At 41.0% G+C, this 26,642-nt stretch overlaps 2 protein-coding genes across 2 annotated transcripts in view; both read left to right on the top strand.

Annotated features, from left to right (window-relative positions):
• The window catches only part of NUP205 (nucleoporin 205), an 86,139-nt gene extending 82,948 nt beyond the window's left edge, over positions 1-3,191 (top strand). Inside the window, exons 41-43 of the mRNA XM_025929641.2 lie at positions 266-394; positions 947-1,020; positions 2,836-3,191. Of these exons, the coding sequence (XP_025785426.1) occupies positions 266-394; positions 947-1,020; positions 2,836-2,988 (356 nt within the window). The 3' untranslated portion in view covers positions 2,989-3,191. The remainder of the gene's footprint in view (positions 1-265; positions 395-946; positions 1,021-2,835) is intronic.
• A 7,456-nt stretch (positions 3,192-10,647) lies between these two features.
• STMP1 (short transmembrane mitochondrial protein 1) lies at positions 10,648-26,002 on the top strand. The gene is made up of 3 exons (XM_086689372.1): positions 10,648-10,780; positions 24,160-24,213; positions 25,068-26,002. The coding sequence occupies exons 1-3, from the start codon at positions 10,766-10,768 to the stop codon at positions 25,140-25,142; spliced, it is 144 nt and encodes a 47-aa protein (XP_086545498.1). The 5' UTR covers positions 10,648-10,765; the 3' UTR covers positions 25,143-26,002.
• The last annotated feature ends 640 nt before the right edge of the window (positions 26,003-26,642 follow it).

Raw genomic sequence — 26,642 nt, 5'->3', positions numbered from 1 at the left:
ACTCTGTGTCTGAATAGGAAGCAAGGACACTGGAGACTGTGCTGGCACAGCACACGCGCCCCCCCTCCCCCCTTCCCCCTCCCCCAGGCCCCACCTCATTCCTCTCAACACGTCTTGCTGCTTTCTAGGGAAACAGACCCTTACCCCTGTCGGTTAGACTGAGGCAGTGCGTATGTCACTAAGTGGTACGGTCTCTCCTTTTTTCCCCTCCTCAGCAGCTGGTTTGATGAGATTGTTTTCCTTTAGTCCGAGCTCTCTTCTGTAGTTATCATAGAGACCTGCCTATTTATTCTTTGGCGCCATCTGGAGTACTACTTGTTACATTGCACGCCCACCGATTCTCAGGATTCCCTGTTTGCCTCCAGAACCTTATTTAAAAGCAGAAGACTACAAGGTAAACTTCATTCTGAAAACCTATAGATCTCAGTGCTTTGAAAACCTAGTTACATTTTTATTTAGTTTTTGTTTCCAGGTTACTAAGAGTGGATTGGGCAATGGAGAGCTACTTAGTTATTAGACATGGCTATTTCTTGTGTTTTACTTCTATTCATGGGAAATTGTGTGGACAATATGAACATCTTAAGACACTGCTCTTCAGCTTCTTGCAGTTAAGGGCTGGCCAGCTCCAGAGTCCCCTGCTCACAAATAATTTTCTAGAAGAATGGATGTGGGTCAGCCTGGGCCATGATCTTTATTAAGTGAGCCTGTTTGACCGGTGAGCTTGTATTGGATCCCTTAGTGGGAAAGAAACGGAAGGAAAGCTTGCAGACCCTGACCTAGACAAGTGAAATGCTTTCCAGGGGCTTCTAGTTACTGAAAGTTGAAATAGATTTCTCAGCCTTGACCCATGTTTTCTGTGGCGCTGTGGTTCATTGTCTTCAGATTCTTCCAGGGTGTAGTAGACGCATCCTGGGAAAGCTGTTTTGACTGTGTCTTTTATCTCTAGATTCCTTCGCTTCAGAAACCAACCTGGATTTCAGAAGTGGTCTGACTGCAGTGAGCCAACATGACATAGACCAGGTAAGGTTCTAGTCTCATACCCTTGTTCTTTTCTGGAAGGACAACGGAAGAGCCTAGTATGTTAATAAGTTTATGATTTTCAGGGCTATATACAAAGACCTGATTTTAATTCGTGCCTGGCCACCCAACAGCTCTGGGACTTTGAACAACCTGATTTTGAGCCTCCATTTCCTCAGTGAAGAAACGGAAATGATAATTCAGCCTCAAACAGTTTTGTCAGGATTAAATGAGGTTTCATATGTGGGGCTCCTAGGGGAGTAGTGCCTGGAAGGTGTAACATCAAGTTCAGTAAATTACTGAGCATGTGATCTGCAAACTGCCAGTTTCTTTAGATTAACTTTGTCGACTTTAGGCACAAAGTGTCACTCAGCACTTAATTTTCCAGAAAATAATTTAAATGGAGAGATGGGGAGTAGCCATTACAAATTCCATTTAGGAGACCATAGTATTATACAGTAGTGTGTACTTAGTAACCTCTTGGCCAGTAATGTTGGAATGAATGAAGAGCATTCCAAAAACAATTAAAATGAAAACTTAATATGAAACTAATAGGAAAGTCTTGGGAACAGAGTAGTTAGCAGGGTACATGAATTATAGCTGGATCTGTTCCTAGGCATCTGAATGTCCTTAGCCATGATTTTTTTTTTAACTTTTTTTTTTAATGTTTATTTATTTTTGAGAGAAAGAGAGAGCGTGAGCTGGGGAGGGACAGAGACAGAGGGAGACACAGAATCTGAAGCAGTCTCCAGGCTCTGAGCTGTCAGCCCAGAGCCCGACGCGGGGCTCGAACTCACAGACTGTGAGATCATGACCTGCTGAAGTTGGACACTTAACCGACTGAGCCACCCAGGCGCCCCCCTAGCCGTGACTGGATAAAGCCTCTGTACTCTTCCCTAATCCCTCTTGGCCACTACCTTTCTTAAAGCTGAAGGTTAGGCTTTATCCAGGAAAGAGCATCCTCCAGACCATGCTTAACCAGACATCATAAAGAGCATGCTCTCATCCCAGCCCTGACTACATCTGCCCCAGAGTGACTTCATAATAGCAATCCATGTTTTGGCTAGACTTGTTTAGGTAAGCTTTAATGTTCAGTTAGGTCATGGGCACAATTAGGCAAAGTATAGATCTACCAGAAGATGTTTGATAAATATGTGTTGAATTAATCACTATTTCTGTTTCATTAGACTGTGCTGATATAAAGTGAGAAGAAATGCAGGATTAATAAATAACCTTCTCACTCTGTTTTGATTTTACTGCAAAACTGAAGGCAGGTAGATTTTATCTAATTTTGCACTTAATATTAACATTTCACTATTATGCCAAAAAGATCCATTCGAAATCAAATGTGCATTCTAAAATACATGAATTCTAAAGTGTATACCAGGTTCTTGTCTTCTGTTTATATTGTTTGAAAGTGAAAGCATGGAAATGGTTTTTTCTTTTTTTTTTAATTGCAAAACCAAGTAAAAAGTAAAAGCTTCTTTCTAGTTTATCCTGTTTCTTTCCCCAGAGGCATCCACTCCTAACGACTTGTGTCACCAGTCAGGAAATATTTTACTGCAGTATGTCCATATGTCAACAACAGCATCATTTGTTGTTGTTATTTAAAATTTTAAACATTTATACAAGACAGGAAAGAGGGGAAAACAATATCATACCAATAAATTGTAGCATAGAAGGAATGTTTAGTTAATTTGCTACATGAGAAAGGACCACATTACAAAATTTCAAAGATAGTTTAAATTGGAAGACATGAAACAAAAAATATTTGAGACTATAGTTTTAATAACAAAATATCATCTGTGTTAACTCTAGCTTCAGGCTGACGCCATCAACGCTTTTGGAGAATCACTACAAAAGAAACTTCTGGACATTGAAGGATTATACTCGAAAGTTCGATCTCGCTATAGTTTCATACAAGCTCTTGTCAGACGTATCCGAGGCCTGCTGAGGATATCAAGGAACTAAGAGCCCGTGCTTATACTCTTCTAGGGAAGAGAAGAATTGGGGAAAACTGTCCCCTTTTTTATGGACTAGTTTGTTTCTAAATTATGACCAAAAAATATTTTGCTATTTCTTTCTTTATATATGGACATCTTTTCTGTAAATTTCTTTGCCTGGTTCCAACCTCACTAGTAAAAAATAAATACTTTTTAAAAAAAGACACAAAACATATGGCTGGTCGTTTTTGAAATTTTACCTAGAAAATGATCAACGTTATTGGGAATCCACTTTCCAGAGTGGTAGTTTTCCCCTAGGGGTATAATTCTGAATGTTCTCTTAAAGGCATAGTCTGGAAATTGCAGTTTTTTATCTCTTTGTTATCTGCATTGCATTTCTGTGATAATCAAGGTCACTCCATGGGGTACAGTGGACCACAAACTATAGTTATGCTGTTTGATAGAATAGTGTACTCACTACTGTGAAGATGTTATAGAAATGTCCCAAGAAAGGAAGTTATCTCTTTGCTAAAATTATTTTTTTTTTCCTTCATGTTAGTGGCAGTATAATAATTTGGATTTGTCCAAATTATTTGATTGTGAAATTTCTCAAACTAATCACCTACTGATAATTTCTCATATAATTAATGGGATGCCTACGATTAGGGCAAAAGAATTTAGACCATCATCACTCTACCTCTTGCCCAATTGTGCTTATGTTCAAGTGACTACATCATCTCAAAGTCCATTTTTCCCTTTCTAGCCATAAATTAGTTCAGCCTAAAATAAAGGAGAGAAAGGGAAAAGTGTCTTGACTCATGAGTAGCAGAAAATTAATACTTAGTTCTATAGTGTTTCTTTTTTAAAAATATAAATTTTTTTTAATAATTTCTGTGGCTTTTTAGCATATCAAAATTTTTTAAATGTTTACTTATGTTTTTCTCCTTAACTATTTGAAAGTATATTGTAGACATAGTGACACTTTATCCGTAATATTTCAGCAACTAATAACAAGGATATTTCCTTCCACATCATAATACCATTATCGCACTTAAGACATTTGCTAAAAAAATACAATAAAATTTTCAAATATTAAGGCAATATTCAAATTTCAATTGCCCCCAAAATGTACTCCTAGAACTTTAATTTTTTTTACCCAGAATTAAATCAAGAATCACACATTACATTTAGTTACCTCTTTAGTTTCCTTGATTCTGAAATGTTTCCCCTCCTTTTTGGGGGGAGATGGTGATTAATGTGATACTTGTTAGCTGTTTTGAAAAGGGTCCCAAAGTTACTTTTGTTTTTGTTTTTGTTTTTAAATTAAGTTTAAGTTAAACATTTTTGGCAAGAATACTACAATTCTGTGGGTGATACTATGCCTTCATATATCAGGAGTTTCCTATCAGTTTGTCCCATTATTTTAAGTTTGCGCACTTAATTAAGGTAGTGTTTGACACACCGGCATTGTAAAGGTTATCTTCCCTTGTAATGAATAATCTGTGGGTTGATACTTTGAGACTGAATTTATGTTTCCAAAAACTATCAGCCATTGCTTTTTAAAAAATGCTTATTTTTAACGTTTATTTATTTTTGAGAGACAGGGCACGAGTTGGGGAGGGGCAGAGAGAGAGGGAGACACAGAATCCAAAGCAGGCTCCAGGCTCTGAGCTGTCAGCACAGAACCTGACACGGGGCTCGAACTCACAAACTGCAGATCATGATTGGAGCCAAAGTCAGACGCTTAACCGACTGAGCCACCCAGGTGCCCTTAAAGATGCTTATTTTTGAGAGAGAGAGAGCAGGGGAGGGGCAGAGAGAGACAGGGACAGAGGATCCAAAGCAGGTTCTGTGCTGACAGCAGAGTGCCCCATGAGGGGCTTGAACTCACAAACTGTGAGATCATGACCTAAGCCGAAGTTGGACACTTAAGCCAACTGAGCCACCCAGGTGCCCCTCTGCCACTGCTTTTATCATTAACTCAGGTTTAAAAAATTGTGTATGGTTTTGATCATACAAATAATATCAATATTATAAACATGCAGACACCCACTCTTTCCTCATGTTACATACTTAATCAAATCTTAAAATTAACCCTATTTGCTCAAGAATTTATTTTTATTGTTTTTATTAAAGATTTTTTAATGTTGATTTTTGAGAAAGAAAGTATGAGCAGGGAAGGGGCAGAAAGAGAGGGAGACACAGAATCTGAAGCAGGCTCCAGGCTCTGAGCGGTCAGCACAGAGCCCAACATGGGGCTTGAACTCACGGACTGCGAGATCATGACCTGAGCTGAAGTCAGATGCTTAAATGACTGAGCCACCCAGGCATGACAAGAATGTTTTTTTTTTTTCTTTTAAAGAAATATACTATGGTAGATACAGTTGGGGCTCCTGTGAACTTCCTGTTCCCAATTCCCCTACTTCCCTTCCAGAGATAACCATTGTCATGAAGTTATTGTTGAATTTGCCATTCGTGTTTTATGCTTCTACTACATATGTGTGTATCCATAGACATTAACAAGTATTGTTTTACAGGGTTGTGTTTTTTTTTAATTCTTATTTTAATTCCTGTTAACAGAATGTTGTAGTTTCAGGTGTACAACATAGTGATTCAGGAATTCATACATCACCCGATGCTCATCACAAGTGCAGTCCTTAATCCCCATCACTTATCTAACCCATCCCTTGTTTTATAGGTTGTTAATCTTGATATGTGGGTTGTCCTACTAATGGATCAATTTGTAGTTTGCTTTTTTTTGGTTCAGCATTGTGTTGTTAATAATTGCTCATACTCATTTATTATAAATCTTGAATGGTAGTTATCGATTTTACAGATACCCAAATTTATGCAGTCTGTTGTTGGTGGACTGGCATACATTTAAATTCCCGGTATTATTTGTGTTTGTATTTGCTATTACAAGCTGTGCTGCAATGATTATCATACATGTCTCCTTGGATGAGACATGCGCTATGTAAGAAGGCCTCTCTGGATCACATAGTTCTAAATGGTTCTAACTCTAAAGTTCTAACTCTAAATGGTTAAGAGTTCTAAATTTCACTAGACGTTGCTGTATTTTTCTTAGTGGTTGCTCCAATTTACTCCTACCCATGGGGTGAGAGTTCCTGTTTTTTCATACCATTAAGCACAGTTCCAATTGTCATACTTTTTTTTCTAACGACTTGTTTTTTTACAGCAGTTTTAAGTTTCCAATAAAACAGAGGAAGAATCAAGAGACTTCCCATATACCCGCTGCCCCCACACATGCACAGCCTCCCCCACCCTATCAGCCTCACTCACCAGAATATACGTTTTTACCAGGGATGATCCTACATTGATGCATCGTAATCACTCAGAGCCCATGGTTTTTACCTTCCAGTTCACTCTGGGTGTGTATCCATCACTATAATGTATAGAGGAAAATCTTGATCTGCACTGCCTGTTCATTTCTCCATTCCCTCCCACCCACCACCCTCATAAACTTTGTAACCAATTATTTTTTTAAAATTTTTTAATGTTTATTTTTGAGGTGGGGAGGGGCAGAGAGAGAGAGAGAGGGAGACACAGAATCTGAAATGGTCTCCAGACTCCGGGGCTTGAACTTACAAACTGCAAGATCATGACCTGAGCCAAAGTCAGACACTTAACCGACTGAGCCACCCAGGCGCCCCGACCAGTTATCTTTTTATTGTTCCCATAGGTTTGCCTTTTTTCAGAATTTAATATACTTGGAATCACAGAGTATGTAGGCTTTTCAGAATAGCTTCTTTCACTTAGTACCATGCATTTAAGCTTCCTCCAAATCTTTTCATGGTTTAATAACTTTTTATTTTTTAAGCACTGAATTATATTACATTGTCTGGATGTACCATAGTTTTTTAATCCACTCACTTCCTGAAGGGCATCTTGGTTGTTTTCCAAGTTTTGGCAATTATGAATAAATCTTGCTTTTATAAACATCCTTGTATGGGTTATGGTGTGGACAGAAGTTTTCAACTCCTTTGAGCAAATACCAAGGAGCACGATTGCTGGGTCATATGGTAAAGATAGTTTAGTTTTATAAGATACTGCTGAGCTGTCTTCCAAAATGGTGGTACCATTTTGTATTCCCCCCGGCCATATTTGACACTTCTTGTTCTGAATCCTCACTGGGGCTTGTCAGTGTTCTGGATTTTGGCTATTCTAATTGGTACCTCTTGTTTAATTTACATTTCCTTGATGACATACAATGTGGAGCATCTTTTCATGTTTATTTGCCATCTGTATATCTTCTTTGGTGAGGTGTCTGTTAAGGCCTTTGGCCCATTTTTAAAGTCAGATTGTTTTCCCATTGTTGACTTTTAAGGGTTCTTTGGATATTTTGGATACATGTTCTTCATCAGACATGTCTTCTGCGAGTATTTTCTCCCAGTCTGTGGCTCTTCTTCTAACTCTTTTAATATTCTTTGGGAGAGCAGAAGTTTTAATTTTAAATCATTGAGCTTATCAATCATTTATTTCATGCACCATGCCTTTGGAGTATCTAAAAAGATCTCGTTATACTCAAGGTCATCTAGATTTTTTTCCCGTGTTTTGTCTAGAAGTTTTATAGTTCTGCGTTTTATGTTTAGGTCTGTGGTCCATTCCGAGTTAATTTTTGTGAAGGATATAAGGTCTGTGTCTAGATTTATTACTATAATAATATTAATATAATATATGTTTATATATAATATTACTATATTATTACTTGCATGTGGATTATTATTATTATTATTTGCATGTTGAGGAGTCTAACTTTACACTGTGGTATTGCCTTTGCTCTTTTATCAAAGACCACTTGACTATATTTATGGGGGTCTGTTTCTAGGCTATTTTATTCCATTGGTCTGTCTGTTCTTTTGCCAATACCACATTGTCTTAATTACTGCAGTCTTCCAGTAAGCTGAGTAGTGTTTGTCCTCCAACTTTGTTCTCCTTCAATACTGTGTTAGTTACTCTGGGTTTTTTGCCTCTCCAGATAAACTTTAGTCAGTTTGTTGATATCCATGAAATATCTTGCTGGGATTTTGATTAGAATTACATTTAATCTATAGTTGAAGTTCGGAAACACTAATTTCTTGACAATGTTATTGAATCTTTTGTGAACATGGTGTGTATCCATTTATTTATTTATTTGACTTTTTTATCAAAATGTTGTGGGTTTCCTCATAGGGATCTATATTGTACGTATTTTGATCAGTGTCTAAGTGTTTCATTTTGGGTGGTATTAGTGTAAGTATTGTGTTTTTAATTTCAAATTCCACCTATTCATTGTTGGTATATAGGAAAGCAATTGATTTTTGTGTATTAACTTTGTATCCTGCAGCCTTGCTAAAATCACTTGGTTCCATGAGTTTTCTTGTTGATTCTTTTAGGTTTTCGACCTAGGTGATCATGCATTGAAAAATTTTTGCCAATCCTGTGGGTGTAAAATGGCATCCCCACTTGCAAACTTTGTGTATTGTTTGCCTTTTTTTTTTCTCTGTTTATAAGCTTTATTTTTTGTTGGGTTGTGGATTTTTTTTTCTTTTTATGTGTAGGTGGTAAATATAAATTTAGAGGGCTTTAGTTTATTCAGTTTTGGGTTTGCAGATATTTTCTCCCAATCTATTTGGTTATCCTTTGAATTTTTTTTATGGTGTAGAAGCTTACATTTTAATGTAATCTATCTTTTCCTTGAGGATGTGTGTGCATGTACTTTTTATGTTTTATTTTAAATTTGGCCAAAACTATTATAAAACTTGAGGGTCATAAATCTACTTTTCAGTATTGTCTTTTGACAGTTTAAAAATGTTGCCTCCTCTGGGGCACCTGGGTGGTTCAGTCGGTTGAGCATCCAACTTTGGCTCAGGTCATGATCTCACGGTTCCTGAGTTCAAGACCTGCATCTGGCTCCCACTTCAGATGCTCTGTCCACCTCTCTCTCTCTGCCCCTCCCCCACTTGTGGTTTCTCTCTCAAACATAAAAATAAAACCTTAAAAAAAATGTTGCCTCCTCATTAGGTCATTAATCCCTCTGGCACTGATTGTTGAGAATGGCATGATCTCTGTTTCCAATCTCTTGCTACAGTGAATATTTTTGAGCATACACAATTTAACCCAATTGCTGAGACAGAAGGTTTGCTCACTTAAACTTAAGATAGTTTTGACCAAATTACCCTCCAATGAAGTTTTAACAGTTTGTATCCCCATCAGTACTGAATCACTATGCCTGTTTCCCTACTCTTTCCAATGAGATGTGTTACCAAGCTTTTTGATTTTTGCCAATCTGGAGAAAAATGATACCTCATTATGGTAGTAATTTACATTTTTCTTAGTGTGAATGCCACTGAGTTATCTTTCCATATGTTTGAGCTATTTGTATTTCCTTTTCTGTGAGCTGTTCATATCCTTTGAACACATTTTATTGGGTTGTTGGTCTCATTGATTTGTAGGAACTCTTCATACAAAGGAAATTAGTCCTTTCTCACTTGTTTTATCTTTTTTTTTTCCATACAGGAATTTTTAATTTTTAGACGGTTGATTTTATCAATCTTGTGTTACGGCTTCTGAATTTTGTTTCATGAACCTTCCAATTTGGAAATTAGGAAACAATTTCTCCTTTTTTTCCTCTAGTAATTTTACTGTTTCTATTTCTGTTTTGCTTTGCTTTGTTTTGTTTTTGATCTGTAACTTTATGGAGAAAAGCAGAAATGGAGAGAAAATGCTTCTTAATTCCTGATCGCTTTCCTGTTCTTCATCATTGTCCACTGTATCTCTATCATACACTCCATAGGGTTAAAACTAGTATGTTTTGTTATAGTTTGGAACAAGAGTTCTGCTTAATAGACAAGGGTGAGTTCTGAAGGTTGACAGCAAAGAGAAAAGGTGGTCATCCTTTGTAAGCACGTGTTAAGGGAGGTTGTTGAGGGTTTCAAAGACCAGGAGGGAGACGTGGCTCATAATATGATAGGGCAAGCTCTGTGTGGAGACAGGATGGGGAGAGGTCTCTTGAGCTCACTGGCCTCACCAGTTTACATGACAGGCATTTATTGATCCCTCATGTCTCACTTGATTCCCACAATTCAGCAAGGGAGCTGGCATTAGACCCATTTACAGAGAAGGAAGGCGAACTTCAAAGAGATTAAGTAACCGGGAAGCGAAGGCAGTCATGAATTGGACACAGTTGTGTCAGGCTCCAAAGGCCTCCAACTTAAGCACCTAACCTCTCTCACAGGTACTCACTGCAGTTTCCATAGCATACATGCGGCACTTTTGCAAAGTACAGCTCTCCTCCCCTCCATGGTTTCTGCATGAGGACGGGGTATATTGTATTGCAAAAGCTCGGATTCTGCTTTGCACCTGGGGATGGCCTCCTGCCGTCCTTGCAGTTCAGGGAGTCCTAAGCCTAAGTGCATCTGAATCGTCGGGGTGCTGGTAGTAATATAGATCCCGGGGCCCGACCCACGTTTCCAGAAGCGGGATTTGGGGGACTGACGTCCCGGCATATGAACGACCAAAACTATCCAGCCAGGCCTGGGACTTGGGACTTGCTCCTCCTCGGCCTTCTCACCAGCCGGCCAGTTCAGGTGGTAATTCCGGGGCGTTCCGGCAGGGGGAGCCGGGGCGCCGCGAGCGGCGCGCGGGTGGGGCGGGGCGCGGCGGGGCGGGGCGAGGCGAGGCGGGAGGCGCGGGCGGGGCGGGGCGTGACCCGGAAGCCCACGGCGGGTTCCGCCCTCCGCCCCAGAGGCAGGCTCGGACGGGCCCACCGAGCAGCAGCCGCCCTTCGCTCCTTCCTCGCGGACACCATGCTCCAGTTTCTGGTGAGTGGAGCTGCCCCGCAGGGGCCCGGGGTGGCTTCGGGGCCCTCGAGGGCTCCGGGGCCGGGCTGCGGGGCTGTAGGGGTGTGCGCGTGGGTCCGCGTCCCCGCAGCGCCCGCTCGTCGCCTGTCGGGATGGGCTGCGGGGTTTTGTTTCTGCCGGGCGCCCATCCCTTTGCCGTACTTGTTCTGCAGTCATTCAAGCCACGCCAGAACTTGGAGGCGTCAGCAGGCATTTTCAGAGCCACTTCTGGGCCGTCCCGGCGGATTGTGTAATCGTGGTGTTAAAGCTTCTGGGGTCCTTAATGACTTCGCGGCCTCCCCTCTTCTGCCCCCCGCCCCCCGCGCCCCAATCCCTGCCGGAGAGCCCTGCTGGTTGGGTTTTTGAGAACGGAAGAGGGCGGGGAGGGCCAGGAATAAACTCTAAATTAGTAAACCACCCCACGAGGCGCAGAAACACAAGGTCGGAGTTAGAGGCTTGGGGGTTGGGGGGGAGGGGACCTTGTCAGGCCTTTTAGAGCTTCCAGACTTGGAGGATGGCTGGTTGCTGGCCTGAGTCAGACCCCGGTGTGCAAGCAACTCTTCCAAAGTGCTCATTTTGGGGGGAAAATGAGTGTTGCTATGAGCAAATAAATTCTACCTCCTGGCTCTTTATTTCGGTGGAAAACTGGTTTTCTGGCGACGCTGAGTGTATTTCAAAGATTGCCCGGTGAAGGTTTCAGGACGTCTCGCCAAACATTTCCAAGTGAAAGTCTCTCTTCCAAGTTTTTGAGCCTTACACACTTGATGCTTTCAACCTCTGATTCTGACAAGAAGCAGGTGTTCGTTCCATTGTCTTCCTGGTGGACACGTTCGGTGCCCTGGTGAGAAGATGCTTTCCCACATGCTGTATTCTTTATTAAAGGGAATAAAAAAGTGCCTTGTTTGGGTTCGTTCTTTCTTTCTTTCTGTCTTTCTTTCTTTCTTTCTTTCTTTCTTTCTTTCTTTCTGTCTTTCTTTTCTGTCTTTCTTAGATGGTAATTGATTTTTAAAATCTCTAGGTGGAAAAGAGGTATCCTTGATATAAACTGCCCAACTAGGACAGGGCTGTACCCTTTGCCTCTGGAAGTTTCTCCAGTGTCCTAACTAGGTGTTAGTTTAGGGGGCAATAGAAATAATTACTGTCATTTAGTTGTAGGAAACACAAAGGTTAAAAACAGTATCAGTGGCGCCTGGGTGGCCCAGTCGGGTAAGCATCCAATTTCCCGTTCATGTCATGATCTCACGGTTCACAAGTTCGAGCCCCGAATCGGGCTCTGGTGCTGACAGCTCAGAGCCTGGAGCCTGCTTCAGATTCTGTGTCTCCCTCTCTCTCTGCCCCTCCCCTGATCGTGCTCTGTCTCTCTCTTTCAAAAATAAATAAACATTTAAAAAAATTAAAAAAAAAAAAAAAAAAAACAGTATCAGCCCCAAAGTGTAAGATGATAGCATTGAGACTTCTACAGCTGTAGCTTATTGATTCCATTATACTTCATAAGTGCTTTTGCAGAGTGAATTTATTTGGTTTTGGAATAAACTTTTGCTGTGTGTAAATATGCATGTATCTGATTTGAGGATTCAGAATTCTCAGCATTCAAGGAGAGATGCTGCATCCGTCCATTAAATTCCTAGCTCGGAAGTAACCGGAACGCGGATGCTCCCTTGGCCCCTTGTTCTCCCATCTCTTCATTGCATCTTTTTTTTTTTTAAAAATTTTTTTTTTTTTCAACGTTTATTTATTTTTGGGACAGAGAGAGACAGAGCATGAACGGGGGAGGGGCAGAGAGAGAGGGAGACACAGAATCGGAAACAGGCTCCAGGCTCTGAGCCATCAGCCCAGAGCCTGATGCGGGGCTCGAACTCACGGACCGCGAGATCGTGACCTGGCTGAAGTCGGACGCTTAACCGACTGCGCCACCCAGGCGCCCCCATTGCATCTTTTGAAGGACGTGGATAGTATTACTTTTCACCTTGATTTTACCTCTGTCGAATGATTCACTAAGTCTCTGAACTTGGGCAAGTCTTTCTCTTGCTTTTAGCCATTTTATTTATAAAATGGGTTGAGGGGTGCCTGGGTGGCTCAGTCAGTCGAGTGTTGGTCTCTTAATCTCAGCTCAGGTCTTGATCTCAGGGTTATGTGTTCAAGCCCCGCGTTGGGCTCCACACTGGATGTGAAGCCTACTTAAAACGACAACAACAACAACAGTGGGTTGAAGCAGGTGATCCCTAAGTTGTCCTCGAGCTTTTAACCTGTGACCAGCCATCTGTCCTGGTGCTTAAGCAGTCAGACGCCTGGTCTCGAACCCTACCTAGCTCCATCGTTTTTAAGCTATGGGAACTTGGGTATGTTATTTAAATTGTCTGTGCTTCAGTTTCCCCATATGAAAATGGGAACCTACCTCATGGCTTTGTTGTGAGGATTAAAAATGAGTTAACACATGAAGGTGTGTTAACCGACACTTAATAAGGACTCAGATTTATTCAGTTTCTCGCTGGAACCGGTCCTAAAAATGGGGACTCGTTTACCCTCAGAAAGGTAGGTGATGGGAAGAGTTTTGGAAGTGACGAAATGGATACAAAGTTAAACCTGTGCATGGTCATTGCACATTCTGGAACCCTCCAAGACGTTTCCTACAGTTGTCACTTCCTGGAACATCAGTTGAAAACCACTGCACCCGATGGTGTTGCTTTTGTATTCCTTTCGTTGTCCATTCCTCCGTGGATTAAAACACTCGCCGATCATCCCAGTCTCAAAAACTTGTTCCCGTGGTCCTGCTGCCTCTTTTCCCTTTAACGTAGTAGCTTCCTTAATCGCAGTAGGTTCAGCCACAGTTGTTGTAAGGAAACTTCTGAGGCTTTTGGGGGAGGCCTGATGTGACGGGCACCGCCGGGAGCCCTGCGTGCCCTGCCTGCGGTGCTCTTCCCGGGGTCATGGATTGCCCTTGTTACCTTCGAAGTGGCAGCCCTTGGTGCTCTTAGTCACCTCCTCCTCAACCCCCCATCTCTTGGCTTTTGGATCCTTCCTTGTCCGACATTCTTTAACACTAGAACACACGTGGCTTTATTTGTGGGGAAGAGCCTGCACAGAGTGAAGGCGACTGACTTGGTGCTGGCCCCTCCCAGGGCTGAGGGGAGCAGTATCTTGGGGCAGCAGCTGGGAAACGGTCCTATCTAATCTCGCCTGCTGGCACTGGCTGCTTTTCCCGTCTTTTCGTTTCTAGGTGTTTCTCAAGGCTCAGTCCCTGACTCTGCTCTTCTCTGCACACCCACCCTCAGGGAGTGTGTTCCTTGTCATACATCACCTTTCCTCTTTGCTGCTTCCCGGACTACCTTGCGTCCCTTTCTCTGAGTTCCAGTTCACTGTCATCAACTGTCTGCTCAGCATCTCTTGCCCTACCCTCTATCTCAGGTCCAACACATCTGGACCCGTTGCCTCTTCCATCCCCCACCCTGCAACCCATGCCCCACACCTGACTTCTTTCTCTTCTCCAGCCCTTTCTCAAATTTGAAACGCTGACATAATCTTTCATTTGTTTCTCTCCTTCATTCTCCATATCCTTATCAGCTATGCCTAGCACATAAATGTCCCTGTGTAGCCTTGGGTGAGTTCCTTAACTGCTCTGTGCCTCAGTTTCCCCAACATAAACTGGGCAGTAATAGTACCTGCTTTATAAGTCTGTGAGGAGCATGAGCTAATTCATGACAAAGAGAATGCTACCTTGCACACAATAAGCACTCAGTAAAACATTAGCTATTGTTTTAGGCCATTGGGTCTTCATTACTCACCTTATGAAAGTTCCATCTTTAAGTTCCCTACTGCCAAGTTCGTAGAGTAGGTCTTTTTTACTCTGCCTTTGCACTAGTTACACCAGCCTAGTTGGGGTAGGAATGTGGGTTTTGAGTTGGAGGAGTGATTGTAGTTTATGTGGTTTAACATGCTGACACTTGGTCTCCACTACTAACGGGGTGTCTGGTGTATGTTTTGTCACCTCCCGTTAAAATAGGCTCACTATGGAGCACCTGGGTGGCTCAATTGGTTAAGCGTTCTATCTCCCCTTCTCTCTGCCCCTTACCTGCTTGTGCTCTATCTCGAAATAAATAAATAAACTTAAAAAATTAATGAATAGAATAGGCTCACTACTTCCTCAGAGGATCTGTCATTTTTGTCACCATCTTACACTATTCTTGGTGTTAAAGAGCAGTTCTAACTCACATGACAACACTTCACATATCAGAACAGCATTACCTTGGTACCTTTCTCTATCCCCTGACCCCCATCAGTCCTGTCTTTAGACTAAACATCTCTGATTCTTCCATCCATTTTGTATGATTTCAGGTTCATGCTGGTTAGCCTTCCCTGAATAGTCTAGTTTGGGGTTGGTTGGTTGGTTTGTTTTGAAACATGGCCCCTCCATCCAGTCTGATCAGCCTTAGAAAAGTAAGGCTGCCTTCTCTACTTCTACATTTCCTTTGATGCCCTTGGTGTTCTGTCCACCCTTGCAGCTGCCTGAGTAATCCTCCAGTCTTGTCTTCTCCACGTGCTCAGAAACTGTCAATGGTCTTTATGTCCCTCCATGTCAAAGAGTAACCACTTGCACTTGATTTTCAAGATTTGCTAATCTGACCCCATTTTCCCTTCCTATTGCCCTTCAACGTATCTCCTTTGCTTTTGATTGAATAGACTGTCTTACTGATCTGGACCAACCTGTGGACCTTCCTGCTATCAGACCTTCCCATACGGTTTTCCCTTTGTCCTCTTTTTTGCCTCCCCCTTCCCCAACTACTCTTAATGGCTCAATTCCCATCTTTTTCCATGAGCTTTCTTTACTACCTTAAGCTCCTGAAATGTTGACACTGTTAGGATCCATCTCCCCATTAATTTACATCTTTGTATGCCTTTCATCAATATTTTATTATCTTCTCAATAATAGTCTTGTACCTTGTTTTTTATATGTATATTTCCAGGTACTTTTTAGTTGTTCTGAGTGGCATCCTTTTTAAAATTACATTTCCAAATTCATTGCTGATGTATAGAAATGCTAATTTGGGTGTATTGATTTTTTTAAATGTTTGTTTGTTTATTTATTTATTTATTTATTGAGAGAGAGAGAGAGAGAGAGAGAGAGAGAGAGAGAGAGAATCCCAAACAGGCTCCACGCTGTCAGCGCAGAGCTTGACGTAGGGCTCGATCCTGTGAACCGTGAGATCATGACCTGAGCCGAGATCAGGAGTCTGACGCCTTACCAACTAAGCCACCCAGGTGCCCCTGGTGTATTGATTTTTGTATCTAGCAGTCTTCCTTATCTTTTAACTCCCATAGTTTGTACATTCACTTGGAAGTGAATCAGTGAATGCCATACTGTGAAGGCAGTCTTACCTCCATTGAAGGCAACAAGGACAATTTTGTGCTCTTTTCCAATTTTTTTCCGTAAATCAAGTTAGGACTTCCAGTAGTAGTAAGAGTGGATATCCTAGTTTTTTTTTCTGCTTTTAGTGAAAATGCTTCTGAGGTTTTAGTATGATGTGTTTCTGATATTTCCTTACAGATTAACGAAATTCTCTTCTATTTCTAGTTTAAGAGTTTTTATTATGATTGTCTATTGAATTTTGTCATGCTGTTTACCCATATGGTGATCAAGTGATTTTTCTCCTTTAATGTGTTCATACAGATGACATTAGATTTCTAATAGGAAGCACTTAAACTACGTGGCCCATTCAGACCATCATTTGGTGATGCGCTCTGTTTTGTTCACTGCACCTTCATGCGTTTTAGTCTTGTCTTTCTAGAGTAGACCATCAATTCCAGGGGAAGAAGCGGCGTACCTTATATTTAGATTTCCCAAGCACATGGCACTTAGGCAATACTATTTTATTTCATTTATTTAATTAGATATTCCTCTTCTGCCTGATGACTTCTCTCAGATATTCATAAGATACTTGAATATTTGAATCAGCTTCTTTGAGAACAGGCAGACTGGTTCTACCTGATAGACCTCTTTCCAGAATGTTACAGCTAACTTTTTCATGAATGTCCCAATTTAATTTACTGGCTCAATTGAAGAATTAACAGCCGCCCCCCTGCCACCTCCCCCGCCCCGCCCCTTCTTTCTCTAAGGAAAATTGAGTATAAAATCTAGCTTACATCTTAAAAATGCACTTCTCTGTGGTTGCAGTAGAGAAGCCATAGGTTATATCCTCAGCAGAGTTTTGTTTTAATGGATAGAATGTGGGTTTTATTATTACTTGAAGCAGCTGTGAAACACAGTTGATAATTTCTCCACAACAAGTCTTAAATGTTTAAAGACTAAGCTACAAAAAGGTGGATTTTTTTCTTGCCTCCTTGAAATGGAGCAGTCTTCAGACAGGTTCTCTAGGTGTGTAGATTAAACTGAGAAATCGGGGCACCTGGGTGGCTCAGTCGGTTGGACGTCTGGCTTCGGCTCAGGTCATGATCTCCTGGTTCGTGAATTGGAGCCCAGCATAGCGCTCTGTACTGATAGCTCAGAGCCTGGAGCCCGCTTTGGATCCTCTGTCCCCCGCTCTTTCTCTGCTCCTTCACTGCCCATGTGTACTCTCTCTCTCAAAAATAAGTAAAAAAACATTAAAAAATATGTAAAAAGTAATTTAAACTGAGAAAATTATCAGCGTATCTTTTATTAATGCTAGATAATGTATACTTTTGCTTTTATTGTCAGTGTGTAGCTTTTCTCATCTGAGACCATAAAATATTTTTGGGTATCCTTTTGAATGCTAGTTGTAGCTATATTTGCTAAATAAAATGAGATTATTTCTATTATTATTTATTTTTAATGAGATTACTTTTAGGTTTCTGAAACCCTTGTCAGTAAATACGAGATGGTTCAGATTCTGTGTCATAACTTGGATTTGAAAATGTGATTTGATGAGTCCTCTTTCAGACTTGTTGGGTAGTGTTCAGTCTGGGTTACTGCCAGGTGCCATCCTCAGGTCAAAACTGTAGCTTTGTGTGCTGACAGACATAACTTTCTGATTGGGGAAGGGGTTGAGCAGCAAACGATAAGAGTCAGATTGCTTTGGAGTTTGCTTACTTGTTGTTAAGACTTCATGCTTCTTGATGTTGATGCACCCTTGTGACTAACCTGCTTATGTGTCCTTACATAAAAAAAGAGTTGATTTGCTGTGGTGTTCATATACAGAGCCACCAGGTGATGGCAGTGGTCCTCATTTTTTTCACTGTAACGTTTCCATTCTTTTTAAACATTTGTCCAGTCCGGAAACCTTGAAGTTGTCTTTGATTTCCTGTTTTATCCCACGTGGCTGATATTTTACCACATCTTATTGACGTTTAATATATTTTTTAAAATATTTATTTATTTTGGGGAGAGCACAAGCCGGGGAGGGGCAGAGAGAGGGGGACAGAGGATCCGAAGTGGGCTCTGCCCTGACAGGCTGACAGGCTGACGAGCCTGATGTGGGGCTCGAACTCACGAACCGGGAGATCATGACCTGAGCCCAGGTCAGACACTCATTCGACTGAGCCACCTAGGCACCCCGAATTCAGTGGTTTGTTTTGGTTTGGTTTGGTTTTTGTTTTTTTGTCTTTTTGTATGTTCATAGAGTTGTGCGGCCATCGCGGCTATCTAATTTTGTATCTAGTATTTCATTGTCCCAAAAAGAAACTGCATACTCATTAGCATTCATTTCTCATTCTTCTCTTCCACAGCCCTGGACAACCACTAGTTTATTTTGTGTTTTTATGGATTTGCCTATTCTGGACATTTCCTTTAAGTGGAGTCATATAATAAGTGGTCTTTTCTGACTGCCTTTCACTCAGTATAATGATATCAAGGTTCATCCATGTTGCAGTGTGAATCAGTCCTTCATTCCTTTTTGTGGCTGAATAATATTATGTTGTACGGATATACTACGTTTTGTTAATCCTTTCACCCGTTTATAGCACTTCGGTTGTTTGTAACTTGGCTATTATGAGTAATCCTGCTGTGAACGTTTGTCTGCTGGTTTTTGTGTAGATGTATGTTTCATTTCTCTTGCATATGTACCCTAAAGTAGAATCGCTGCATCATACAGTAACTCTGTGCTCAACTTCTTGAGGAATTGCTAAACTGTTTTCCAAAGTGGCTGTACCCTTTTACATGCCCATCAGCAGTCGGTGAACGTTCCACATTCTCGACATCCTTTTCAAAACCTGTTCATCTTTTGTATTAAAGTCCTCTAGTGGGCACAATGTGGCACCTCATTGTGGTTTTGATTTGCCTTTCCTTGATGACTGGTGACACTGAGCATCTTTTCATGTGCTCATTGCTCATGTGTATCTATCTGATTTGGAGAAGTGACTGGCAAATCCTCTGCTGATTTTTAAGTTGGGTTGTCTTTTTATTATTTAGTCACCAGGATTCTTATATTCTAGATGTAAGTCCCTTATTGATAAGTGATTTGCAAATATTTTATTCCATTCTATTGGGTTGTCTTTTCATTTTCGTGATGGTATTCTTTGAAACACAAACATTTTTAATTTTGATAAAGTCCAATTTATCTTTTTTTTTTTTTTTTTTTTGGTCACTTTTGCTTTTGGTGTCATAGCTAAGAAACCATCACCTGATGCAGATCTTGAAGATGTGTTCCTGTGTGTTCTTACAAGAGTTTTTTGGTTCTAGCGTTCACATTTAGATCTTGACCCTTCTCAGATAGTTTTTGTTTATGATGTAAGGTAAGGGTCCATATTCACTCTTTGGCATGTAGATATTCCGTTGTCCTAGCATTGTTTATTGAATGTATGAGCACCTGTGTTAAAAATCACTTGGTGCCTGGGTGGCTCAGTGATCCATTGTTGGTTTTGGCTCAGGTCATGATCTTGTGGCTTTGTGAGGTCAAGCCCCATGTCAGGCTCTGCGCTGGCAGCATGAAACCTGCTTGGGAGTCTGTCTCCCTTTCTCTGCCCATCCCCAACTCGCACTATCTCTGTCTCTCTCAAAGTAAACTTAAAAGAAAAATAAAATTAAAAATATGTTTTAAAAAATCACTTGACCATAAATGTAAAAGGTTTTCCTGGACTGTCCATTCTGTTTTGTTGCTTACCGTTGATTTTTATTTTATTATTGTTATTTTAAGTTTTTATTCATTTTTTAATTCCAGTATAGTTAACATAGAGTGTTATATTACTTTCAAGTGTACAATATAGTGATGCAGCAATTCTGTACAATACTCTGCTCATCAAGATAAGTGCACTCTGAGTCTTCACCTATTTCACCCATTTCACCCACCCACCTCCTCCCTGGTAACCATCTTTTTGTTCTCTATAGTTAAGAACCTGTTTGGGGGATCATCATTGATTTTGAAGAAAAACAATTCAGTCACATTTGCTTCTGTCCTCTCTGCTGCCACACGAATCTGGGCCTTCCATGACCTGCACTTACTCATTATTCAGCCTTTTTTGTGTAGAGCTGCTGGTTGAATACTTCTGAAAGCAGTGGTTTCATCACGTTGCTGCTGGTAGAGGGTAGCCATTGGTGTTCCAGCAAGATCGAATGTGAACTAAACTCCTTGGCCTGTTTCTTGAGGTCCCTCAGCCAGCCCTACCCAAGTCTCCATACTTAACTTCTGTTTCTAAATTCAGATCATCTTCTAATCAATCCTGTTTCTCTTAGGTATCACATCTTCATATTTTATGCCTTGATTCTCCACATTCAGTTCCCTTCCCAGTTTAAAAGATAACACTTTCTCAGCATAATTAGAGACTGTAATAACAAGTTGAGGTACCTTGATCTCTTTCAGATATAGTTTCTTAGAAGAATCACTTCTCTGTCATTCATTTGGCCACTTAATGCATGACCCAGTTCTGGTTTGTCCTGCCTCTGTTACAGTCAAGGTCCTGTACTGGGTGTTGCCTTCAGTTGTTTTGTAACTGTTTTGTTTATATGTAGCTTTTCTTCCTATACATTGTACAAACTCTTTGAGAGTGTAGAGACATTTTATAATCCTTTCACAGGGCTGAATGTGAATGTACATTCAGTATGTAAGGGTCTTTGATCTTTTAATCAAAACCTTTGGGAACCAGATGTATTGGGAGTTGTTTTTAAGATTTTAGAAAGGTTTAAGCTGCATATACCTTGTTACTTAACAGCCCAGTAGCACTCTGGGATAGCCTCTGTTATGACATACATTAAAATGTTTCCTGTTACACCTATTCTCCAGTGGGGTGTAGGGCAGGATCCTATGTTTAAAGATTGCTTTTTCTGTAGCAAAAAGTGAGTTTCCACACTGAATGTGATAGAGAGACTATAAATAGTCTCATATCAGTTCAGGTCAGGTGTGATTTTGCTGCCAAATGAGTTACAGTGAAACAGTTTGAGTAGAGTTTGAGTTTCAGAATTGTGGGTAAGGGATTGTGGAGGGACGTGGGTTCTAAGTATAAGGTGTAATTATAGAGCAGGGACACGCTGTCTCCTCTAATGTGTGGGGACCCAGGCCGGTCTGGACTTCCCTCCTTGATTCTTCGCTGCAGCCTTTTCCTCCCACCCATTTGTCCTTTGACCAGTTCGCTCATGCCACTCCTCTGTCCCCAGATCCCTGGTGTTTTGCCCTGTTTTTGTCCCCAGTGTGCTTGTGGGAAGAAGCTACATATTCCTAAAGTCTCAAGATGATTGCAGAAAGGATGTAATAGTAATTCATTTAGTGTCAAGCTTGGGAAGCCATCACTTTTCTTTTCCCTGCACTACCTTCTCTTCTCTGCAGTGAACACAATGGGGGACCAGTGATGTGGAGGGGGCACCGTGGGGGTGGCATACAGCCATCTGGATGGACTCCTGGCAAGGCAGCCAGGTCTTGGCCTGGATGAAGTTAAGCAATCGTGGCCTGCAGAGAGGTTTCAGATTCATTCAAGACCTTCTGTAATCTGGCTCCAATCTAACTTTGTCAGATTAATGAGTCACCATTGCTCAGACTGAGATTTTATGTTTTTATATTTCTTATTAATTTTTTTCTGTGTAAACTTGCCTATTGAGCATCCCATGAAGAACATATAATTGCTTTTCTGGCTTCATGCATTCCCCTCAACATTTCTCTTTTCTTTTTTTTAAAATTTTTTTTTTTCAATGTTTTTATTTTTATTTTTGGGACAGAGAGAGACAGAGCATGAACGGGGGAGGGGCAGAGAGAGAGGGAGACACAGAATCGGAAACAGGCTCCAGGCTCCGAGCCATCAGCCCAGAGCCTGACGCGGGGCTCGAACTCACGGACCGCGAGATCGTGACCTGGCTGAAGTCGGACGCCCAACCGACTGCGCCACCCAGGGGCCCCTCTTTTCTTTTAAAAAAACCTTTTTTTTAAATCCTTATTTATTTTTGAGAGAGAAAGAGAGAGACAGAGACAGAGAGCATGAGCAGGGGAGGGGCAGAGAGAGAGGAAGACACAGAATCTGAAGCAGGCTTCCGGCTCTGAGCTGTCAGCACAGAGCCCAACGCGGGGCTTGAACTCATGGACCATGAGATCATGACCGGAGCCAAAGTTGGATGCTTAACCGACTGAGCCACACACAGGCGCCCCTCAAACATTTCTCTTATTATGTGACATTTCTCTTATGTGTGTAATTTTACAACATCCTAGTGATAGACTGGTCAGTATTCTGAAACTGGAATTGGACATGACTTGTCTAGAAGCCCATAGTTTTTGTTTTGTGTTGTGTTTTAAAATAACTGCTATTTTTTCACGTGCCTAATGGCTGGTGACCTTGCCAAAAGGAAGCCACATTAGATATGCCATATTTATTTTGAGACACACAGGGTAAGAACCAGGAATCCTCAAATGTTGGAGCTGGAAGGAACATTGCTAATATCATGTTTTATAGATCAGGAAACAAATCAGCTAAAGATACACAGCTAGATAGTGATAGAATCAGAACTCTATTTTTCTTGAAAATTTGCAGCTTTATGTTTCCTCTGCTTGGTTGCTTGGTGTTAGAGCTAAAATTTTCATTTGATTTTTTTTCTCATCTTCTAAGTAAGTTTAATACTCTTTCTGGATTTGGAAAACCTCTGTCTATCTGGTTTCAACGCACAGAAGTGAAAAAAAAATCATTTTGCTTCTTGGTACCACCTTGGTAAAACTATGTTTTCACAAGATGTGTCTAATTAATCAAATGATTAGAAAATTGGTCTATGATTAGAGATTGGATAGCCTCATTTATGCTTAATTTAACTAACAACAAACCAATTTAAAGTGTGCTTTTGGTGTTTAAAGCTCAGTAAGGCTGTATTCTGTTTCCCCATATATATCTCTAACGTGAAGACAAGGTCAGATCACACCATTTAGAACTGGTGGTGGTAAGTGCCACACTTTTTCTGTTAACCTCTGCTGTGTATTGAATAGGAGCAACACTGATTATAGAAAATGATGGAAAAAAAAGAAAAACCAGATGCCAGTTTGAACTTATGAAATTAGAAATTAGGTGTCCCATTGGAGGGGCTTAATTGTTGGAGGAAAAAAACCCAGGGAATTACAGATCATCATTAGAACTCAGAGTTTAAGGAGCTTTGGTTCTTTGTTGTCAATGGAGTGCTTTAAGTTTTCATGAAATGGTTTTGTTGTTGTTGTTGAAGAAACCAGTCACCAAATGGGTTACACATTTATAGTTCTCTAAAAATCATGCCTGTCTCTTCTCACTGAGAAAGAGCTGGGGAGGGGACCTGTGCTCCCCGTAGGTGGGAAGTGCTCTGCCCATTAGGTCCCATCCAGCAGAGTGCTCTCGGTTGGATGTTGGAGTTTCCTATGCTGTTCTCTCATGATATATCTTTGTTTGTGAGTGTGAATCTAATTTAGGTTGTTCTCTGTTTCTTTGTTGTGAATGACCCTGAAAAAGTCCCTTCACTAACTATCCTGGGCCTCACGTTCCACTTGAAATAAGAAGAGATTGAACTGTGCAAATCTCTTCATTTTCTAAGATCCTACCATTTAGCTGAGTACTTTTTTTAATCAGATATTTTTCGTTTAATGTAACAAGAAGTAACAAACCAAAGAAGAAAGAAAGACAAAAAACAAATTGCTTTCAACAACAAAGTCATCACTTTGGCTTGGGTTTCTAGAACTGACAGTCAAGTGTTTATGGAGGTTGTGAGGGGACAGGGAGAATCTAGGGTAGATTTGCTCAGTGCTACCATTTATTCTCAGTTCTGTATGCTCCTTCACGTTTTGGGAGAGTATTTCTATGTTATTTTACAGAAGGAAACAGTCTCACACTACCTAGCCCTAGGCAGGACACGGGGGTCGTTAACTGTCCTGAGCTCCTTAGACTGTTGTCTTTATAGTTTGGTTTGGTATCAGGTGGCACAGAACTTCGTATCCAGTGTAACTCTTCCTGTTCTACTCTTTCAGCTTGGATTTACTTTTGGCAACGTGGTTGGAATGTATCTGGCCCAGAACTATGACGTAAGTGACCATATCTGTGTCCTCCCGTAATTTGTAGTGACTTGTCTTTGTTGAAGTCAGGCATGCCTTCCAGCGTAAACGAAGTCCGTAGGTCTCGGGAAAATGTCCTGAGTTTTGTAGAAGGAGTTTCTGCTGTTTGAAAAATACACCTCACAAAAGCATCTGTCCTCTGTATCACCACAAGAGGGCAAAATCTCATCAATTTAGATGGTCTTATGCTCCTGAGCTGTGCTGGTTAGCCCAGAATAATTAACTACTGACTTAGAGTCTTCTTATATAGTTCTGTGGACAATTATGTGATGAGTGGAAATTTAAGAGTAATTGGATCATCTTTTCAGTTATATCAGACTCATTTTATAGAAGGGGAAGTGGAAAAGCAGGTGACAAAACTGCCCCTACATGGGGCCTCTGGAAAGGTTGTTTTAAAGAGAGGGAAAGGAAGGAAGAGGTGGGAAGAGGGAAGGAAGGGAAATATATTAACTTTTGATTTGTCTGTGGTGAAGCTATTAGTGTGACAAAAGAAATTCTTTGTCAACCTTCACTTGAGTTACATGGTTTTCTAGGCAGGAACTTTATTAATTTATATCACCTTTATTGTTCGTATGCACACCTTCTATTTGGCAGTGGATTGAGGTGGTCAGTGAGTATATAAAAGGAGAAGTCAGAATTTAGCGTCTAGGAGGGAACATACTTCAGTTTACAGCTTCGAGATCCTTCTTATGCAGCCATGAGGCCAAGTCGCTTTCAGAGGAAAATAAAGACTTAACAGCAGCCCTTTGTTGTAGGAGGAAGAGAAGTAAAAGAGTATCGATTAGGTAGCTGCAAAATTATAATCATCTTTTTTCTCTTTAAAGATACCAAATCTGGCTAAAAAACTTGAAGAAATTAAAAAGGACTTGGATGCCAAGAAGAAACCCCCTAGTTCATGAGGCGGACCCAGCACTGCTTTCTGGTTATCCCGATTCTGCTCTTCTGGAGGCCTCCTTACCATCCGAACCAAAAAGCGTTTGTTTTAAATTTCAGCCTCAGCAGTCTTCCTCTCTGCTAGATCCTGTGCTGCCTGAGAGCAACAGCTGAGGCTTCGCATTCAGAACTACCCTTTTCCAACGTCCTCCCCCCTTCCCTTCCTCCTTCCAGCCACTTGGGACGGCCTGACACTGGAATTATGGTGCTTGATTAGTAAACGTGACCTCTCCTTTATTCTTTGGGGTTTCTAGTGTTTTCTAAAGAAAAATTGATGAGTTTTGTATGGCTGATCAGATTTCACAGTCTAACAATTATAATGGGTGTTTAAACATTTGTTACTAAATTACGTTGTTTCACGGTAATTAAAATTAAAGTCCAGAAGCCACTTACTCCTGAATTATCCACTTACTGTATACTGTTATCAGGCAGCTCTATAGCTGCTAATTTAATCATTAATCGATTTGCTACATTGACTGAGAAACTATATCCTGAGAACCCTGTCAGGAACTAGTGAGTTTAAAAATATGTAAAATAATGGCCTTTATCCTCTGTGAAATTCAGTCAAGTATGCACGTTTTTCCATAATGATGTCTTTGATTCAACACTTTTCTCTCAAAAGAATCCTCCTATTTTAAGTGATTATAGGTGCATTTGATGTTACATGATGGATAAATGATAACTTGTCTGTAAAGGAAATATTATGCCTTTTCACATTAAAAAAATGTATTTACATTATAACTTTATAGTAATTCTCATAAGAAAACTTTGAGGGTTTTTGTTTTTGTTTTTCTCCCTGCAATAAAAAATCACCATTGTATGTTGACCCATTGATAGAGACATCTCTCTGCTCCTCATTCAGCAGGGAGAAGCTACTGAAGATGAAACCTCCACCCAAATGCTAAATATTTCCATTATTGATGGGGGTGGGGGGTGAGCATAAAGGCCGCTTTTCGGCTACAGGCAGTGGAAACCTGAACAAGGCAGGAGGGCCCACAGTGAGCACACAAACGGGCTCATTAAGCCATAGGCCCTAACTGACCGATGGGCTACGTACAGCGAGGCGCAGTTCTAAGGATCACCAAAAAAGGGAGAATTCCATCAGTCCTCATACTCCCTTACTCCGCCCTACTGTGACTATAGCCCCTCACCATCGCCTTGTGGTGGACAGTCTCTCTTTTGCTGTCCTGCCTGCTGCTCCCTTGCTCTTTAAAAAAAGAAAAGAGGGGCGCCTGGGTGGCTCAGTCGGTTAAGCGTCCGACTTCGGCTCAGGTCATGATCTCACGGTCCATGAGTTCGAGCCCCACGTCGGGCTCTGTGCTGACCGCTCAGAGCCTGGAGCCTGTTTCAGATTCTGTCTCTCTCTCTCTCTCTCTCTCTCTCTGACCTTCCCCCCATTCATGCTCTGTCTCTCTCTGTCTCAAAAATAAATAAACGTTAAAAAAAAAATAAAATTAAAAAAAAGA

The sequence above is a fragment of the Puma concolor genome, chromosome A2, assembly GCF_028749965.1.
Source record: "Puma concolor isolate L17-30 chromosome A2, mPumCon1.1.hap2, whole genome shotgun sequence".
In the NCBI taxonomy this organism is placed as follows: Eukaryota; Metazoa; Chordata; class Mammalia; order Carnivora; family Felidae; genus Puma; species Puma concolor.
This window is presented reverse-complemented; position numbering and strand designations above follow the sequence as displayed.